The sequence below is a fragment of the Microcaecilia unicolor genome, chromosome 3, assembly GCF_901765095.1.
Source record: "Microcaecilia unicolor chromosome 3, aMicUni1.1, whole genome shotgun sequence".
NCBI lineage: Eukaryota > Metazoa > Chordata > Amphibia > Gymnophiona > Siphonopidae > Microcaecilia > Microcaecilia unicolor.
The window spans coordinates 114,019,510-114,041,156 of NC_044033.1; the positions used below are offsets into that span (position 1 = coordinate 114,019,510).

Genomic DNA, 21,647 nt, shown 5'->3' on the forward strand with positions numbered 1-21,647 from the left:
TGGTAATACTAGGGCCCAGCTAAGGAACAGGTTATTTTGATTTAGTCATCATTGAACCAAGCTTGCTGTCCTTATGCCATTTCTATCCAGCGGGAAGGCAGTGTCTTAAAAGGTTGAGGATAAAGGATTTTTAAAAAACATTTAAATCACACATCCCAAGCAAAGCTGGGTTCAATTTGGCTTACATTTTAAAATACAGTGAGACTGTTATACCATGGGAGTAAATAGATGGATATATCTGAAACATCTAACAAAGTTGAGATTAGCAAATATACCCAACTGGGCATTTGAAAGTTTGTCCTTTAATGAAACCACATGTTCAGGCAGTTATTCAAAGATTATCACATGCACACACCAGAACAGGCATCCACCACATTGCAAAAGTAAACAACAACAACTTCTATGGAGTACATCCAAAATTTAATTTTTATTTCCCTGTTTCCATCTTCCAAAATTCCAGACAGCAGATGTACAGATCAGCATGACCCAAAGCACTCCAAAACAAGTAAAGTTAGAAACAACATAGTTTATACCTAATTGTTCTACCACCCTTAGGATTCACCTTTGGGTTTAAAAAGCAAAACCATGTGCATGTAAGGTCTGGATAAATAATTACAACATGGATAAATAATTACAACAATCAAAGTTTAAAGCAAATGCCAAGAATATGTAATATGTGGTAGCAATAATGAAACAATAATGGAATATTCACATAGCAAGCAGCCTGAGCCAACAGATTTATTTTCCCCTGAACATAATTAAGTTTGTATGAACTTGGCTGCTTATATTGTGCAGAACTGGACAATGTTGGCACATTTAGACTGACTCTGGACTTTTGCATGAAGGTAGCTCTGCCCTCATTATTCAATATATGTCTTTTAAATAGTAGTAATAAACAATATTAAATGCATTTTTATAACATGCCATTGCAATCCACAAAACAAAAGGATAAAGTTCCCACAAACCATCTTTCTCTTTTGATCTAGGCACAGGAAAAAAAATATTTTTAATGCTCCCAGGTTTCAACCTAATTCATGTTAAATGTGGGATATTACTGCCATAAATAAGTAAATAAATAAATATATATATATAAACTCTGAACGTTAAGCACCCGATTCTCATAACATGATGTCTGCTTTTGTGGCCCTTTACCAAGAGAAAAAAAAAATCTCTGCACAAATATAACACAAGCTAGGGTGTCTCTATAAGTAGCCCCTCCAAATGACACACTGATTATGATTTATAACAAATTACTACTCTACCTATGAAATGTTATTCCATTATTATACTTCCTCTGTGTACATCCTAGATGTAGCTGGCTAGATTCTGACCGGCCACATGTAACCCGCTAGAGTCTCATCATCACCATGGAAAGCAGACTGCGGAATACCTCAAGGATCACCACTATCACCGATCCTCTTCAACCTAATGATGACCCCACTAGCCAAGTCCTTATCCGACCAAGGTCTTAACCCTTTCGTCTATGCGGACGATGTCACAATATACATTACTTACAAATACAATCCAACAGAAATCACCAACAAAATTAAGCTTGGCTTGAACATCATGGACTCATGGGCAAATGCATTTCAACTGAAACTCAATACAGAAAAAACACGCTGCCTCATCCTCTCATTCCAATACAATGTGAACAATCCAATAAATATAAACACCCCAGATTACAGCCTCCCCATCTAAGACAGCCTAAAACTCCTCGGTGTTACAATCGACCGCAACCTAACAATAGAGAGCCACGTGGAATCCACAGGTAAGAAAATGTTCCACTCAATGTGGAAACTCAAACGCGTGAAACCATTCTTCCCGAGGGAAACATTTTGGAACCTGATATAATCAATGGTACTAACCAGCTTATAATCGAAACTTTTCGCCGGCGATCTTCTGACACAAATCGGGAGATCGCCGGCGATTTTGCAAAAGCGGCTAAAAGTGTAAAATCAAAAGCTGGCTTTTTAACAGCACTGCTTTCCCGTCGCCTCGCCGGCGAAAGTTCAAGGGGGCGTGTCGCCGGTGAAGCGAAGGCGGGGCATGGGCGGGCATGGGCGTGGCTACCAGATGGCCGGCTTTCGGCGATAATGGAAAAAAAAAACGGCGTTAAGCGGTATTTGGCCGGGTTTACTTGGTCCTTTTATTTTCACGACTAAGTCTCAAAAAGGTGCCCCAACTGACCAGATGACCACCGGATGGAATGGGGGATGACCTCCCCTTACTCTCCCAGTGGTCACCAACCCCCTCCCATACTACAAAAGTTAAAATGAAAACCTTTTTTGCCGGCCTGTATGCCAGCCTCAAATCCCGTACCCTCCTCCATGACAGCAGAATGTGTTGTATCGTCTGACAGCCTTTCCGTGGTTGCGATGTGGCTCTCGGGTGAGTGTGACACCTTTTCTGTTAGGTGCCCTGCAGAGTCACATCAGCAATACATTGTGGTGGGTGTAGGGTACTGGGCTATACTCCCATGGTGCTTTTCCCCCCTGCTAACTGGGTCAGAGTGTGCCCTGTTTTGTTTCCGGTAGTCCATGAGGTAGTGGCCATTTTTGTAAGCCAGTTTTAGATCCCTTTCATGTGTTACCCACGTTAGAAAATGTTCTTACCTTGAATGTTGCTGAAAGAGGGCATTGTACAGCATTCTGCCAGCTCGGAGCTACTGCTAATCTCAGTATCAGGGAGACTCTTTGCCAGTGGGGCACAACCTCTGATCTGCAGTTAACTGTGAGTAAATGTGCTTATTCAAATAAAGCACTTTTTCAAAGACATTAGTCTTCAGGTGTCAACTGCTGTGCCAAGGTTATACAGCAGCAACAAGTCCTAGAGGCCTGAGTGTGTGCAGGTCCCTGGAGCACTTTTAGTGGGTGCACATTTGTGGTAGGGGTTTTGGGGGGGCTCAGTACCCACAGTAAGGGAGCTATGTATGTGGGAGCTGTTTCTGAAGTCCACCACACTGACCTCTAGGGTGCCCAGTTGGTGTCCTGGCATGTACCGGTAAGTGCACTACAAATGCTGGCTCCTCCCACGACAAAATGCCTTGGATGTCGCCGGGTTGGAGATGGCCAACATTTTTTTCCATTATCGCTGAAAAACAAAACTGGCCATCTCCAACCCAGCGACATCCAAGGCATTTGGCCGGTGTAAACCGTATTATCGGAAAAAAAAGATGGCCGGCCATCTTTTTGATAATACGCTTCCGGCCAGCTGTTGCACCGCCGCCAAAATAGATCGCCGGCGATCTATTTCACCAGCGCCGTTCGATTATTCCCCTCTAAGCCACCTAGATTACTGCAATGGAATTTATGCGGGATGCAAAGAACAACTCGTAAAGAAACTTCAGACCGCTCAAGATACGGCAGCCAGGCTTATATTTGGAAAAACGTGATTCAAAAGCACCAAGCCCCTCTGCAAAAAATTGCACTGGCTCCCAATCAAAGAACGTACTGCTTTCAAAATCTGCACCCTGGTTCATAAGATTATCTACGGCAAGGCCCTGGGATACATGACAGACCTCATCGACATACAAATCAGAAATACAACCAGATCAACACAAACATATCTAAACCTCCACTACCCAAGCTGCAAAGGACTGAAATACAAATCAACTTATGCATCCAGCTTTTCCTACATAAGCACACAACTATGGAACACACTACCAAAAGCTGTGAAACTGCCCTGTTCAAGAGAGAACCTTTATCCTGTAGAGTCCTGTTCCAGTCCATCCTGCCTGACATGGTAAAGCTATTGTGTCACCTGCCAGAACTCTGCACTCAGCTGATACCACTGCTGAAGCAAAAAATGAATCACTCCATCACAATGTCGCAAGAGCAAATTGCATCTCTTCTGGCCAATGCCTTCTTCTGCACATTTCCACGGCGCAGTGCCAAGATAAAGGCAAAGTACTCCAGCTACCCAGACATTAATTTTAACAGACTGCTGCACGTTGAAGGGGCCCTGTTTCCTCCTGGATCGCCAATTCCAGCTGTTGGCCACTGCCTGCATTCCTGTCCTGTTCGCAGGATCTGATTACCTGCCTAATGTATCTCAGCCAGTCAAGACCTGATTTTGGAGTCCTTACTTTCTCTTCTTGCTTTCTTTTCCCTGCCTATTTATTTGTTTAAATATTGTATTTATATTCCCTTCCCTTCCTCCTCTTTCTCTGTTCCTTCTACCCTCTCTACTGTCACTGTAATTGTTTCATTAGTTCATTGTAAGCCGCTTTGAGGCTGCTAAACTGTGGTAAAAAGTGGGGTATAAATGATCTAAATAAATAAATAAAATAACCACCTAAACTTCTGGAAATCACTAAAAAGTTACCTGTTCAAAAAAGCATACCCTACCGACCCTACTTAAAAACCTGAACCCTGCAACACTACGAAACCAAAGAACTTAATGGACATAACTCTTCCTCTATACGATTCCCTAATATGTTTGTTCCACATGAACCCTATTCTACCATAACATCACTGTGTAACTGTTTATACTGGAATTGGCGAACGCCTTGAGCCTGCAAATAGGTGGGAAAATGTGGCATACAAATGTAACAAATAAATAAGTCAGCTTTATGTAGCCAGCTAGATTCTGACAGGCCACGTGTAGCTGGCTTAGGGTTACCATATGTAACTTTTTCAGATATGTCCTCCAGGATTTTTAATTTTTAGGGAAATGTCCTCTTTTTCTTTATGTGCCTATGACCAACACACCTACCCACATAATGAGTCAATGGGGGTAAAAAAGAGAGAAAGCCATTGCTGATCCCTTCTTTGTTCCCCTGCTAGTTGAATCTGTCCAAGGAATTTTGTTCCTCTAGCACAACTTTAAGCATATGTCATGCAAAGACTTTCACAGGTATCTGGAAGCCAGCCAAAATTGTTGAGGGTATGTGATCGTCTGCTAAATACACTTGGGCTCAGACTGTCAAACTCAGATCCAGAAGTTCTTGAAAAGTAGATTGTCTACTACTGTACTGTAACTGTATGTCACTGTTTGATGTGTATTGATTAAGTAAAGGCTACAATTAAATATTTCTCTAGCAAAGGTAGCAACTCTATTAATTTTTTTCTAGCCTCTTTTTTTTGTCTCCACAAATATGGTAACCCTAAGCCAGCTAGATTCTGACCAGTCACATGATGTAGCTGGCTTGATTCTAACCGGCTACCTTCTGGCAGGCTAAATGTAGCCAAGTAAAAGTCAGCCAGTTAGAAGATGGTCAGCTATGTGTGGTCAGTTCGAAGGAAATGTTTTGTTTGTTTGCTTTGGTTTGAGTGTACTGGGTGACGGCTGCACGGAGAGTGGAAACAGAGATTAACCTAATTGGTTTCAACGTGTTGACGTCACTTGGTCTGTCTATTAAACCTTCCTGCCATATTCTCCCCCCCTCCCCCTCCGAAAAGGAGTCTGCGGAGAAGTGGTGACGTTTTCGGTGGGGCGTGCGCGCGGTAGCAGCATGCTGGCCTCCCTCGTGGTTCGAGGTTCTGTTGTGGTGTTAAAGGGTGCGCGGAGACAGGCAGCTGCGAACCGGCCGGGAGAAGCGCACGGCTGGGGAGCGGTATCCGTTCGCCACGAGCCTGGATCCTGCTGCGGCCGGAGAACGGTAGCCACCGCCCCCTTACAGCGAGCAATCGAGGACGCTCCCTGTAAGGATCGGCGGGGGCGGCCCTGCTGGTCTCTAGCTTGCAAGGTGATAGCTTTGCCTAGGAAGAAGCTCTCGCTTTCTGCCCGCGTTCTTGTCTGCCAGGCCCTGCATCTTCCCGGACGCTGGGAGCGACAATGGGGCTCTATCAAGTTTGTTCCGGGACTGAAAGCGTGGAATCTGCCCGAGCGCCTGAGGAGGAGCGAGAAACCCGGGAACCGGATCCACAGCGATCGCCGCTTCTCCGAACTGGTATGAAGGAGGCGAGGGAGCTCCTCACTTTGCGCTTTAGTAACGGGTTATGTCGTTTATAGCCAAGCTTTAATTGGTAGCCAGGTCTAAAATACTCAAGAAGTACTGTCAGAAAACAGGGCTGCTTTAAACCTTATCCAGAAATGGGATTGTAACCCCCCTACCAAAGACAGTATTTGGGCAAACTGAGGAAGAGGTACAGTAACTACTTTATATTACGATAGGCTGTAGATCTGTCTACTGTAAATTCCTTGGAGTATTCCAGCCTGTTAACAGGAAGTGGTGAAGAAAAGCCCCCTGACAGCTTTCTCTTGTAGTCGGAGAGAAAACAGCGTGGCATAAGGACCCCAGGAGTAGAGTTTGTGAAAATAAAACTTGAAGGCAGTCTGAATCTGGGATAGCAGTCCAGGAAATAAAGACTAGTAATCCAATAGAGATTTGAACGCAGAAAGAATCATTGTGTAGTAATGTGTCGGTATATTTAAACATAGTTAACTGTTTATGCTGTGGCAACCATAGATCAGAAGAACCCTGATCATTTTTATGGCGATTGAGGCATTTATCCCCATTTGCTTTTCATCTAAGTATAACATGACGGGCCTTGATTATGAGAATATAGGATTTTATATTTTTTGGATTGGTAGTTTTCTCGTGTTTATTAAGTATTGTGTTGCAAGCTGTCATTTGTTTTCTTCTATATTTGATGATAAACATCCATTATAGTAAGAATTATTTGCCATGGAATGATAACTATGAAGGGTGCTTCTGCAGCATTTCTAGATCCTGCAAAAGAGATGGACGGATCTTACCTGCCGCAGGTGATTAGAGGACTGGCCCGAATGGGACAAGTTCTAAGATCACCAGAATGAAGTACAATTTAGAGCACTTAACTGGCAATAGATTTGTACAGACTGAAGAGTACACATCCACCTAATTTTCAAAGACAAGGTAGACCCACATAATGTTGTGAGTATTGGTTTGTTATGCAAAAATATTCACATACAATGAGGTGCTCATAAAGAATGATTGTAAAACTAAATGTGAGTTTGTACATGGATAGTAGGTATGACAATTTCTTGAAACTTAAAGGATGCACACAGAACTATACCTTTTAATATACTTTTAGCCCTAACCTCCTCTCCAAACCTTTTTTTCTGTGTGGCCAAACCCCCCCCCCCCCCCCCCCCCCACCACCACCACCACCACCACCACCACACTTAACTGTGTAAGAGTAGTATTGACCCTCTCTTTTTCACTTTACTATATCAAAGAAATGCATTCAGGAGCCCTCTTACAAAAGCGTACTGAAAAATGGCCTGTGGTAGTGTAGACGCATGTTTTGGCCACGCGCAGAATCATTTTTCAGCACATCTGTAAAAAAAAATACCTTTTTAAAAATTTTTGCTGAAAATTGCCATGTGTCCATTTTGGGTCTGAGATCTTACCAGCAGCCATTGACCTAAAGTCTTACGCGGTAACCGGGCGGCAATGATCTACACACACCAGAAAATAAAAAATATTTTTTGGGCGCGTGTAGCGGACGCGCAGCAACAATGAAATTACTGCAAGGGCCGTGTGGTAGCCGTGCGGTGACTCCATTTTTGTGCGCATTGGGTGCGTGTAGATGCTTACGCGGCTTAGTAAAAGGGCCCTTAGGATTTCAAGAGGACTTGGTCACATAATACCAAAATATTGCGAAGAAAATGTCCAATTTTATTCAAAAGACAAACTTATCTTCAATTCAGTATATAGCATCTGTTTTTAAAGCGCCTGCAGTAGCATTTGAGCAGTAATATGCACATTTTGGCTTTGCCAAGTTCAGGTTGTTGGTTCAAGCCTTGGTTTTGAGCAGTTTGTATTTCTGCAATATTATATTTGTGGGCTGCAAATACTACTACTACTACTACAAATCAAATAGGTGGGAAAATGTGAGATACAAATGCAATAAATAAAATTGTTAAAGAATACTGCAGCGAGTTTGATATTTTCAGTTTCCAGGTTTGAGTCAGCTGCTCCGCTTTTGAAGAAGTTACATTGGCTTCCAACAGAGGCAAGGGCTTGGTTCAAGCTTTGTGTTGTTTACAAGATATTAAATGGGCTGGCGCCTTTCTATCTAGTGAACTGGGCTAGCTTACTTCACTTGAAGTCTTCATATAATATGCGTAATTTGATGTTGCTACAATTTCCATCTATTAGACATCTTAAATACAAATCTATATTTAATTCATTGTATTATCAAGCTGCTGCAGTATGGAACTCGTTACCTTTGGAAAGTCGTAAGCCTTGTAACGCTATAGAAATGCTAAATAGTAGTAGTAGTAGTAGTATAAATCCTAATTATTTGGCCTTTTGTAAAATTTTAAATACTGGTTATTTGAGAAATTTTTTCTGAGTTAATTGACCCAATTTATCGGGTGCTAAAATGTAGTTCTTGGATAGTTATTGTCCAGTATTCAGAAAAATGTTGAATACCCATCTCTTCAAGAAAGCTTACCCTAATGACCCAACTTAACTTTTTAAGCCCACCCACGATTCCTGCCCCGACGATTATTATACCTTTGACCATGTCTCACAATCTCCTTATGCTCATTCCTCAATCTCTTCCTCTCCATCCTTCCTACTCCTTACCCCTCCCAATCTCTTCTCCTTTTGCTCAACCTATCTTTGTTTACCTCTCCATGCTCAATTTACATATCCTCAAAACCCCACTACTACTATGTTTACTACAACTTGTAACATTCTCCTTCAAGACTTTGTAATTCTATTTACTATGTAAGCCGCACTGAACCTGCTATGTGTGGGAAAGTGCGGGGTACAAATGTAATTAATAATAATAATTAGCATAATTAACTCTTGTTAGGCGATATGTATTTCCTGGACAGTTACGGTCTACTATCTTTTTATGTAATCCGCACTAAACTGCTCCGAAGTACTTTGCAAAGTATAGTATAGAGGTAAGCCTAGTAGAAGCTGTCATCAGGCACATCTTGGACTGGAGCTTGTTTTCACAATTAAGCTTAATATTTAACAATCAATGTACAATGCAAGGCAAAAACAAACCTGTATCACCTACAGACAATGTACTTGGGATCAAGAGCTGAAGTATTTTTTAGTTTTTTTTGTTCTTTTTAATGGATTATCTCAAATTCAAACATGGCTACAATGTCCCAACTCTATGCAAGTCATCCAAAGGGAACAAGAGGTACTGCAGGAATTGCAAATTATACAACAGTAAATCACAACCTGCAGACAGCTTAATGTTTTTTTTTTTAATAGGATTTGGAGTAGCCTAGTGGTTACAGTACTGCCTGACAACTACGGAAACCAGGTTCAAATCCCGCTGCTGCTTCTTGTGATCTTGGGCAAGTTATTTAACTCCTTATTGCCCCAGGTACAAAATTTGATTGTTAGACCTCTGATGATTGGGAAATACCTTGAGCTACTATTAAAAAAGCTGTGAGCTAAATTAAAAAAAAAAAAATCTACACACGAATTGTCCTGAGAAGGTGGTGTCCATGAGCTTTTCATACCAGACAATTCCAGTCTTTTGATGGGATGAAAGATCTGTGTTCTCCCTTAAAAACTCACACAAGGCACCATTTCTGGATAATTCTTATACCAGTCCAACAACATCACAATCTGCCTAGAATCTAGTTTTCTGAGAACCAGTACAGCTACTGGACCTCTAACAAAGTCACAGTGCATTTTGTATTTTTTTAAAATTGTTTTAAGGCTTCTGTTCCCTTGTCCTTTCCCTGATTTTGTTCTAGGAAGAGACAATAAGCAGCACAAATATCCATATGCCCTTTACTTATTTCAAAAGCAGCAATCCACAATATGCAAGCATGTTTTCAACTACTTCAGTAAACCTAATCAAAATAACCCAGAACTATGCAAATATAACCCATTTTAGTCACACTGCAGTGGGTTGAGAACCTGGGTAACTGGGTTTGATTCCTACTGTGGTTCCTTGTGACCCTGAGCAAGTCACTTAGCCTTCCACTGCTCTAGGTACAAAAACAGATAGTGAGTCTACTAGGGACAGAGAGAGTAAAATATAAACCACTTTGGTTGTACTGCAGAAAGATGGTATATCAAATCCATTACTCTTATCCTATATAATAAAATTCACACTCAACGTTCTGAGGACACTGACGTCAGTGTCACTTCCTGCGGGGACTTCCTTCAGGTTCGAAGGGTTCGTGGTGGTGAAGCCACCGAAATCACTGTGTCTGGGCCCCGCCCTCGCGTCAAACGTGATGACGTCGAGGGCGGAGCAACGGCGTCAAAGATCGAGGGTGGAGCAATGACGTCAGCGGATGAAGGTGGCGTGCGTTGATGAGGTGCGGAGCAATGGCGGTCAGTGGCTTCACAACGCCGAAGGGGTGGGTAGGGATGGGGGGGGGTTCGGGAGGAAAACCTTGCTAGCGCCTGTTTCATTTCCCCCAGAAACGGGCATGTTTTACTAGTCTTTTATAAAAGTTGTCACACTTGCATATTCTACCAATATTCATCAGCAAGTAAGCAATATGTACAACTGGTATGTTGTGGCCACAGAGAGTACATCTGAGCCACTAGTGTATTATTCCAACAGCAGAACAATGTCTTATATTTCATTAGCCTGTACCTGAACAATTTAGAATGTTTAAGTAGTATCCAAAAGCCAATGCAAAAACGATCAGAAATACACACTACCCTACAGCACAGGTGCACAAACTGCTAGTGCCTGTGCTCTTCCACCCCCTCAGACTATGCATCTCTGGCCCCTCTGTTCCCGTCTTACTCTTTTGCTCTTACTCTCCTAGCCCTTATCTCTGCACACATACAATGAAAGACTGCTCCCGATTTTCAACCCTTGAAGTACAAAACAGAAGTGTTTTATAATCTTCCCCCCATCCTTCTGTCACCAAGAGCAGGCTGTCTTTATATCCACAGCTGACCTTGGCTTGATGATGTGTTCCACCTGTTCAGAAAGGAATGCAGAGGCGAGACAACTGGTCAGAGTCTGCCAATGGAAGGTGCACCTCCTACGTTCTTCAGCTGCTGGAGAAAATTTACAAACTGCAGGAGCCTGCAAAGTCAGTCAGTGACAGAACCCGCTCCACTATCTAAGGCCACATACTCCTTTGGAATACACTGACATGACTGTGTGTGGGCAGACACCCTCCTCTATTTTGTGTGTGTAAAAACATATTCACCAATAAGGTACAATTAAAAAAAAAAGTTTTAACTTCATATTTCAGTACTACATATGCTATGAGAAGTTGAGTCCCCTCCCACAGCAGAACTTTCATACATAACTGGGCCCTATCCAAAGAATCTGCTTCTAAGATGACCCTATATGGATCCAGAAGTAGCTGTCATCAATGTCAAATGGGGCAAGCTCTGGGATAGAAAGTGGATGAGTGGCCTAGTGCTTAAAGCACTGGTTTTGAAATCCAGAGGTGGCCATTTCAAAAATCCTACTGCTGCTCTTTGTGATCTCTCTCGAACATTCACTGTGGATATTCTGAAAACCTGACTGGCTGAGGTGCCTCCCGAACCAGGTTTGGGACTCACTGGTCTATATACTGAGTGGAGTGGAACGGGCAGACGTGAAATGCTTGTTTACTCTTTACAAAACTACAATAACTGGGGGGGGGGGGGGGGGGGGGGCAGTACGCACTGAAACTACTAAGTAGTACACTGAAAACAAATCAGAGAAAATATTTCTTCACTCATTGAACTCAAATTCATTACCATGGAATGTGGTAAAAGCAGTTAGTGTCGCCATTATTAAGATGGGAAAATCTACTGTTTATTCTTGGATTAAGTACCATTGAATCTGTTTTACTCTTTTGGGATCCTACCAGGTACTTATGACCTGGACTGGCCACTGCTGCAAACAAGATACTGGGCTTCATAGACCTTTGATCTGTCCCAGTATGGCCATGCTTATGTTTTTAGGTAAAATACAAAAGCTATGAAGAGGCCATGAAAACCCGATGTGTTTATTGAGAGAGGCATAGTTAAGTTCTACCTGTTCATTTTAGCTGTAATTTGGACATGACAGAACAGATAGTAGAATTTGAGTGTCCAGACTTACAGTGCCAGACTTAGGCACTGAAAGTACGAGCTGGCTGTTGGATGGCACCAATTAGCATTGTCAATTGGCTCTGATTTACCTGATACGGTCTCAACCCTTGGGTATACTTAAGCTAGTTGGCTATACTATACTACATATGCAGATGTTTGTGGCATGAGAAATTCCTCCCTTGCCATTTTGTGATACAAAGTAAAACCTGTCTGATTTCACCAGCCCTACGGGACACTGAAGCAGTCTTCACTTGGTGGGTACAGAATCCCTGCTCTGGACAACAGCAAACCATTCTGTTTTTGAAGATATCCATGAGTGACTATGCAGGAGACAAATTTACATGCACATTTCTCTCATATATATTCATTGTGGATGTCTTGAAAACCTGATTGGCTAGGTGTGTCCCAAGAACTGGGTTGAGAATACCTGCCCCTAGGCCCTCCCTGGGACATACAGTTATCTGACTCACTAGCTACTGCTGCAGTATTCTTTAACAATTTTATTTATTTATTTATTGCATTTGTATCCCACATTTTCCCACCTATTTGATTTGTAGTAGTAGTAGTATTTGCAGCCCACAAATATAATATTGCAGAAATACAAACTGCTCAAAACCAAGGCTTGAACCAACAACCTGAACTTGGCAAAGCCAAAAATGTGCATATTACTTTTAACTTCTGTATTCAATGGTGTGAGGGGGTTTAATTGATCTGTAAGAGGAGTACTAAGGGTGGCATGAGGCTGTAGCTGTCACCATCTTGTGGCTGTCTTGTGCAGCCATGAGGCAGAGGCACATGGCTTTCTGAGAACTCTAAACATGATTTTGTCAGTTGGGAGGAAACCGTATGGAGGCTATGTCAGGATGCCTTATAAATTGACTGATTTTCTGAACCTTGGTCTGAAATCTATTTAGGAAGTGATTTCTGTAATGTGTGTAAATGTATGTGTGTTCCTTAGGAAAATAATTCTCCCAGTAAGAAAAAGAGACTGGGGGAGTGATAGGAGGTGTCTGAAAGAGCAAATGCGGGGTTAGGTATTCTCTTGAATGAATGAATGTTTTTCATGACAGATAGGAAAGAAATAAATTTAAAACCTTAGGAAGTTGTAAGAGTCATACAGAGGTGTTTTAGCAGCTGAAAATTTGGTGGCACAGTTCTGACTATCCTGAAGCTCTCGATTAAAGCTTAACAGGGGAAAGCTTAAGAAATGCCAGTGCCAAGCTTTCATGAGCTAAACTGTGAAAGCATTTTAAAGAGAAAGTTAGAACACCAAGAAAGTAATTTAATGGTTCTAAGCACCAGATTCAAAAACAAGGGGCTGTCAGACTTTGTGGGGTCTAAACTAATTTGTCCTTCCATGTGTAAAAGCAATACAGACAGTGCCCGCTAATTTGACTTGTTTTGGCTGTTAGAAATTGACACTTTCTGCAACCTGAATGAGAGAGAGCATTGGGTGCGAAATAGGAAAGGTTTGATTTAATTTTATTTTCCTTGGGTTAGAGACAGTTTACTCAGAAAACCGTATACGCATACAATTCTGTAACCCAAACTGCTCAGGTACTCAAAAGAAAATTGCACACATAAGGAAGATAGGTTTCTTTTATCGAGCTGTTAAAGTCAGGAAAGTAGGTGTGCTAGGTTTTATCTGGACAAGCTGGAGATTCCTGGTCCACTGAAGCAAGAAGAAAATAGTTGGCATCCAACATTCAAGAAAGCCTTTGTAAGAGGAGTAAAGCTAAGTGACAGTTATTAAAATGTGCACACTGAAGCAGAAAAATATGTGGATAGACTAGAGGATGCTGGGCTCGATGGACCTTTGGTCTTTTCCCAGTGTGGCATTACTTATGTATTTATACTGGTGGCCCCTAGTACTACAATACAGGGGTCCAATGATATCCATCCCTACCCAATCCATGGGTTGTTCTACCACAGAACTACCACAGACAAGGGGATTAAGGTACTTTTCTCACGGAGCCATTGAGACACTTTCTGTCATTTTGGACACGGTACTCCCTCACCTCCTAGTAAATTTGGGGCCAAAAAGAGTCGCTGTGTAGGCACCCCGACATAATAGCCCTGACAAAAACAGCCCCAAAACAAAATATCCCTTGACAAATCAGCCCCTAACAAAATAGCCCTTTACAAAATGGCCCCACCCCCAATATAACAAAATAGCCCCCTAGAAAAAAATAACACATCACAAAAAAAGATGATAAGCTATAACTGAAATCTTCACTAATAAAGGCTCCTAGCAGCATTGCATTGTATAAAGCATATATAAGTAAACACAATTCTATAGCTGTCAGCTGGTATACATGATCTGTTCTGCTGTTTAAGGAAACTATTCTTCCATCAACATACTAATAAAAAACAAAACAATATTTTCTTCATTTTCATAGTCTTACCAACCTTGTCCTATTTGCCAAGGTAAGATTATTAGGGAAAAAAATGCAGTACCATATTCTGGGCATCCTAATTGGGCCCTTTTGTCGGGGGTGGGGGGAGGGGCTATATTGTAGGCAGGCCATTTTGACAGTGGCTATTATGTCGGGAGCTTTTTTTGTCAGGGGCCATTTTATCAGGGCTATTTTGAACGGGTAATGCGACTGATGGTACTATGTTCTCCTAGATGTCCTTCTAAGGGGGTGGTCATGGGCCAGCATGATTAAGGTCCTTCTAAACGCCATATGAATTACTAATGTTTGTGCTCCCCTTGCTCCCATTTCTTTTCCTCCTGGTATAAATAAGTCATTTATCTTGGTAAAGTAGAGAGTGCATTCCCCCCCCCCCCCCCCCCCCCGTCCTTCCACCACCCGGTCCCAGTATGTTTTAAGAGTTGGGCCCTCTGACTGTTCTTTACGGAAATGCTGAAACTTATCTATTGTATCTTTACTGAGGGCTTCTATGTTCATTGGGGGCAATAACTTTGCATTTTTTGGCTCTCTTATTGGCTTTATATATCTTGGTTTTCCTGGGACTTCCTAGGACCTCTTGAGTGGCAAAAGGGAAAATTTCTCCTAGGCTCAAATCCTTGTCCTTGGGTTTAGGTTAATTCTTAGACCTTGACGCAACTCAGGCTTCCTTTAGGGATATGATCTCCTCCATTCCCTCCCAGTCTCTCCCCAGGATCAAAGGGAAAGGTAATTTCTCCACCACCACTACTTTTAATGGAAGAGTTCTTCCTTCCTAGGTTAGTTCTATCTCATAGGTAGGTTTCTTTTCAATATCTCCATGCATTGGAGCCGACTCTGTGGGTGCTGTGGGTGCTTGAGCACCCCCAATATTGAGAAAATTCCTTGTATGTGTCCAGGGAGGGGTTATTTCCATTGGGCTTAGCACCCCCAATAATTTTGAAATGTTGGCTCCTATGTCTCCATGGACACAGTGGACCTGCACTATTCCTTAAAAATTTCTCATCTTCTTGCCAGGGTTCCTGACATAAGGAATTGGTTACTCCCAATATCTACTACAGCCTCAATCCCAGCCATCTGCACTCCCCTTCTCAGGGCATTTTTGTCTTGTAGGGCCTCCCTGACTGTCCTGTGTCAGTTCTGAGAATGAACAGGCCATCTGGGGGCAGTTTTTTTTTTTTTTTGGAAGTGTGCTTCGTTACATGCAAAGCACCTCAAGCTCGGGTCAGTCTCCTGTCTGGGTCTGAGGTTTCCCATTTCACCTTCCTGGGTTCCCAAGGTTTAGGACCCCTAAGTGGAGGAGTAGCCTAGTGGTTAGTGCAGTGGACTTTGATCTGAGTTCAATTCCCACTGCAGCTCCTTGTGACTCTGGGCAAGTCACTTAACCCTCCATTGCCCCTGGTACAAAATAAGTACCTGAATATATGTAAACTGCTTTGAATGTAGTTGCAAAAACCTCAGAAAGGTGGTATATCAAGTCCCATTTCCCTTCCCTTCCCTATACCTTTCTCGGAACCCTCTTGACTAGCCCACAGGAAAGTAGGTCTTCCTCCCCCCCCCCCCCTACTGAGTTGACTGGGGCTTTTCTCAACACAGGCTCATCTTTCTTTTCCCGCCAACTTTTCTCTGCTTCCATGTAGCACTCAACCAGTAAGGTAGCCTCCTTAATAGGCCCGATTCCCTGCCTTGTCACCCAGGTCTTTACGAATGGAGGGAGAATGTTCAAAAACTGTTCCAAGACTATTAGCTGGGCCACATCCATAAGGTGCTGGGCCACAGACCTCGGCCTATCTTTTTCAAAAAAGTCTGGCCTTGAAATTTCCTCTGGTAGTTTTCCTTATGAGGCCTAATCTGTCCTGGATAGCTGACCTCATAGAACCATAATCCAGGGCACTATCCAGAGCCCTATAAGCCGCTTTGGCCTCCCCAGGGGCTAATGGGATACCCTGAGATAGTACCTACCCTCTCAAAAATAGTTTAAAAAGCTTCCAAATCATCTCCAGGTTAGTGAAGGTCAGCCCCTTCAGCCACTCTGCTCAAGGTGTCCTGGTTCAATGAACTACCCACCTCAGCTTTGTTGTACCTCCCCCTAGTGCAGTTCGGCTGCAAAGTTGTAGTTCCCTAGGTCTGGGTCTCCAGCAGCTGTAGAAGTGTCTGCTGTTGTGCCTGCTGCTTGAACATTCTTAAACTCCAGGTCCATTGCTTTCTGCTGGGCCTGCATCTGCTCCATGACCCACTTCATAAATGCCTCCGACGCCATGGTCCTGTGGAATGAAGAAAACAAAACCCAAGTGTGGATCGCTTTATGGGAACCTTCTGTTTCTATCACAAAGAATCCCCTCCAGTACGCTCCTCCCAGTCAAGGTACCGTTTATCCGGTTTTCCTGGATAGGCGCTCCTTCCCCGAGGGTACATATATCTGTCAATGTAAGAATTTTAAATTTCTAAATTCATTGGGTATCCAATGTAATCATTGCAGAAGAGGGATGGCCCTATCATATTTAGAAGCCCTGCAAATGATGGTGGCTGCTGTGTTTTGAATGGTTTGTAGACGTTTCAGGTTGGTTTTGGTGATACCAGCATAAATAATATTACAGTAGCCGTAGCATGAGAGAGAATACATAGCGAGTCTTGATCTAGTTAATTTCTTACCGAATTCAACTGTCGGAGGAAGTAGAATCATTTCTTCACAAAGAGACCTGGTTACTAAAGGAGAGGGTGGAATTATCAATCACCCCAAGATATTTAAAAGAAGGTACAGGAGTAATCTGTCAAACAGTCTTGGGATTAATAAGGGTATTGGACTGTGGCCTGTGAATCCATGAAGCTATTGTCGGGGTTTAGGACCAGATGATGTTCAGCAAGCCATCTAGTTATCTGTTGGAGACAGTCTTGAACTGTTTTCAAATCAATGGAGGATGGATTTGTATAATGAATTGAATTAACAGAAAATTGTCAGCATAGGAGTAAGAACTAATTCCAAGTGATTTGAGTAGTGTCCGAGGACTCATTAATAGGTTAAACAGTAGGTGATAGAACTGATCCCTGGGGAAGTCCACATGAAGTGGAGTGGGATTCTGAAGTGGGAACCACATTAAACGATCTTCTAAAAAAGAGAAGAACGGTACCAGCAATGCCTAGTGAGTGTAGATGTTGTAAAAGAAGGTTATGGTCAATTAGATCAAATGCGGATAGGTCTAAGGAGATGACCAGTGCAATCTGGCTTTGTTCTAATTGTGAGTGTAATTCACTAAGGAGAACTGTTCTTACCGTCTCTGTACTGTAGCCCTGCCTGAAGCAGGATTGTTGCGGATGAAGCGCATTGATAGATTCTGAGAGAGACTGTAATTGAGAGAACACAATTGTTTCCAATATCTTAGTCATGAATGGAAGGTTTGAGACTGGATAGTAATTATTTGGAAGTTAAGGATCAAGTGAAATGGGTTTCTTTTTTAGAATTGGTCTGACCAACGCTTCCTTCAAGGCCTTAGGAATCATGACCTCTTTTAAAAACTATTTACTATTATAGAACAGAGATATGGTAGCAGTCCCAGAGAAGGTATTTTCAACCAATTTGAGGGCAAAGGATCTACAGGACAGCAGGTGGTTGACAGATTAGACAATTTATGAAATGAGGTCTTAGAAGGGAGATCGAAAGAATGTCAGTAGGCAGGAGCATCATATGATGTAATTGCAACTGCTGGAAACATTTGCAGATTATCTATTTTGTCAGCAAAGAAAGCAGCTAATACATTTGAGTACAAATGAGGTGTTGTTCACCTCTGGCTTTGTTTTTTCAAGGTAGAGAAAAGCTGCTTCGATGAAGTTTGAAGCCTGACGTATCTGAGTAGAGAAATAAAGATTTCTTGGCCATTCTAAGTTGAGTCAAGAAGTAATGCTGACACTGCCTAGTTTTTCTTTGACTCAGTTCGTACCTTACTCCACTGGCGTTCTGCTTTTCGCACTTGCTGTTTGCATAGTCTGAGGCTGGGGTGATACCAGGTCTGAGTTTGTGTCGTCTCAACAGAAATGGCCTTCATAGTAACAATATTATCTAGCGCCGCTATTAACACACTGTTCTAAATGGTGACTTGTTTTTCTAGTGAATTGAGTCTGAAAGTCTGGGGGGAAGAGAAAAAGGATCTAGACATCTAAGGCATCTCGATTGGACTGTTAGTTCATTACAGAAGTGGCATTGGACTCCTGATGCAGGCCGGGTGGCCAAAACACAGGCCCATTTTGAGTCATGCCCATTTTGAGTCAGTCCTCCTGACTGTTTGCTGTTTCATTTGTCATCCTTGCTGTGTTTGTTTGCCAGTTGGTTATCTGTCATCATTAACTTACTCTGTGTATTGTTTGTGATTCATTTGACAGCATTAAAAAAAAAAATCATATATAGGAAGGAGACTAAACTTGAAAAATTGCTTATAGGGACCAATTTAAAATTTGGTTGTTTCAACAACTGGGTTCTTTTATGCATTTCAGTATGAAAACCCATGGACCATTCCAAATCTTCTTTGCATGGCACGAATTGGGCTGTCACCCATTCTGGGTTATCTCATTGTTGAAGAAGATTTTGCTGTTGCACTGGGTGTGTTTGCTTTGGCTGGGTTGACAGATTTGGTAAGTTGTAAAGATTTTTTAAATTTTATTTTTATTACCTTTTTACAGAATTGCAGCTAAATATTTACTGTATAGAGGCAGCCAGGCGTATAGATGGTGAAACTATTGCTACTAAACCAGTTTTGTTCTCTGGCTATATTTGAGTAGCATTCCCAGATGGTAGTGATTTTTAACACTTCAAGTACAGTGGTGGTAGGTTTTTTTTTTTTTTTTTTGTGTGTGTGTGTGTGTGTGTGTGGGGGGGGGGGGGGGTTGATGGATGTGAGGGTTTTTCTCACTCTTCTCTCACCCCCACCCCTATTCAGGAATTTTTGACCTATTTTTCCTATTGGAAATGTTTTTTCCTAAGGTAGACTTGAGTTGATAGTGCTGCTTGGTGATTTTTAATTTGCATGTAGATGAGATCTCTGTGATAGCATGGACAGGGGTTGGGCACAGAGCCTCCACACACATGCAAACCACAGTGTAAATAGTAAAACAAAACTCTTACTTGTATATTCAAACAAAAATACTTTGAAGCCTGTTCTCTTCACAGGCCTGATAACTCTGTAGTAAGCATAAATCAGCTTGCAGTTGAGCTCCAACCATCACAGGGAACTGGCTCCTGCCAAGCCACAAAAAGTCAGTGTGCCGAGGAATGGATTATCAACTTGAAGTCAGTATTAAACAAACACGTGTTCAAATGAGAACAATTTTCTATCTTGGCCAGTCTTCTGGTACTTTATATGTAAGTTGTAGAGGCATATGCTGGAGGGTTGTTCCTTTCTTCACCCCCTGGGCCTCTTTGGTTTGTCTCTGCTCTGGGTTTTAAACCATGCCCTCCCTGCTGAGTACTCCAGAGCTAGGCCTCTTATTGTGGTCCTCTGAGGGAGTGTGCTTAAGCGGGGACTGGCAGTTTGCTATATACTTCATCACAGTCTCTAATTCGCAAATTGAGCCTTTCCTATCAGCTATGGAAGCTGTGAGTTTGTCTCAAGTTATTAAAATGATTGACATGTAGTGTTGGCCTTGTATTAGATTTAGGGCCTTGTTTACTAAGGTGCGTTAGTGTTTTTAGCGCGTGTGCTAATCATGTAGGCGCCTATAGGGATATTGTAGACACGTACATGGTTAACGTGTTTAAAATGTTAACTCGCCTATAAAGCTGCTTAATAAACAGGACCCTTGCTGTTCTTCAGAGTCTTTTTTGAGTGTGGAGAGCTTTATGTAGTGTTGATGGTCATCAACTTTCTTGGTCTGATACAATTTAGGTCCAAGTTGTAGATTTGTTCTCGGCTGTAGAAAAAGGGACCAGTTATAGTGATAGAAATGCCAGGAAAGAATTGAGCTAAAGCACATCCTGGAACATTGGGGGTTCAGAGGACCTGTAGAAGAATGATCTTGTGCACTTGGAACTCCTGTTGGCATTCCAAAAATTCAACTATCTTTGACATCATCGGTGGTGGTTGTATTCCTCAGAAATATTTTTGGCAAGGAGACTTGTTAGACAGGCGGCATGCAAATTGTATGAGAACCCCTTGCCTAAGCTCAAGGCTGCATATCAGCAGGTATACCATGACCATTAGGTTGAAGAATTCTCTTCACCTAGAGATTTACTGTACATGGTTAATGGGATGGTCAATAGACAAGCATGTTAGGTGCCCTTTTACTAAGCTGCGTTAGGCACTAATACATAGTAACATAGTCTATGACGGCAGATAAAGACATGTTCGGTCCATCCAGACTACCCAACAAGATAAACTCATTACACATGGTATGTGATACTTCATATGTATATCTGCCTTGATTTGTCCTTGCCATTTTCAGGGCACAGACCATAGACGTCTGCCCAGCACTGTTCTTGTACTAAAATTTCTGAAGTTAACGTCGAAGCCCCTTAAAAGTTACACTCCAGCCCATCTATATCTATTTCGTCACGATCAGGGCACAGACCGTAGAAGTTGGCCCAGCACTGGCTTTGCTTCCCAATTACTGGTGTTGCCACCCAATCGCTGTTAATAGTCCTTGGATCCATTCTTTGAAAACAGGATTCCTTTGTGCTTATCCCAGGGCCGCTGAGAGATTGAGCCGGGGCAGGGCCGCCCGCCGGAACTGCAAATGCCTTGGCAGGTGGGGATCTCGAGGCCCCGCCAGCAGAACAGGTCTTCCTCCAGCTCTGCTCTTTCTTCTGCCACATTGCCTTCCCCTGCGGCTGCTTTTCTCTCACGCCGTGCATGCTCTGTTTCAAAACCCAGCATGTGCAGCCCAGCAGCTGCTTGGCGGGCAGTGCAAGGGGGGGCCAGCGCCGGAGTTTTCTCTCTCCTGTTCTTGTTGGGATGCGATCACCCGGGTCCCGTTAGGAGCAGGAGAGAGAGAGATCCTGGTGCTGGGCCCGGGGAATTTTGCCCTCCCTGCTCCCCCCTTTCTGCAGCCCTGGCTTGTCCCATGCAGTTTTGAATCCCGTTACCGTTTTCATCTCCACCTAATGCAGCAAAAATGGACTAAAACAGACATACTGTGTAGAGACTGACTGACTGATTTGGGGGGGGGGGGGGGGGGTTCATTTTCAGTGCTAAAACCCGCCCAAAATTTGTGATTATCCTTGTTGGTTTCAGTTGAAAATGCCAGTGCATTTTCAGCTGACACCGAAACTGTGCTACGCCTGCTCC

General features: G+C 42.7%; 1 protein-coding gene across 1 annotated transcript in view; it reads left to right on the forward strand.

Annotated features, from left to right (window-relative positions):
• Window positions 1-5,398: 5,398 nt before the first annotated feature.
• The window catches only part of CRLS1 (cardiolipin synthase 1), a 60,697-nt gene continuing 44,448 nt past the window's right edge, over window positions 5,399-21,647 (forward strand). Inside the window, exons 1-2 of the mRNA XM_030196310.1 lie at window positions 5,399-5,890; window positions 18,862-18,999. Of these exons, the coding sequence (XP_030052170.1) occupies window positions 5,453-5,890; window positions 18,862-18,999 (576 nt within the window). The 5' untranslated portion in view covers window positions 5,399-5,452. The remainder of the gene's footprint in view (window positions 5,891-18,861; window positions 19,000-21,647) is intronic.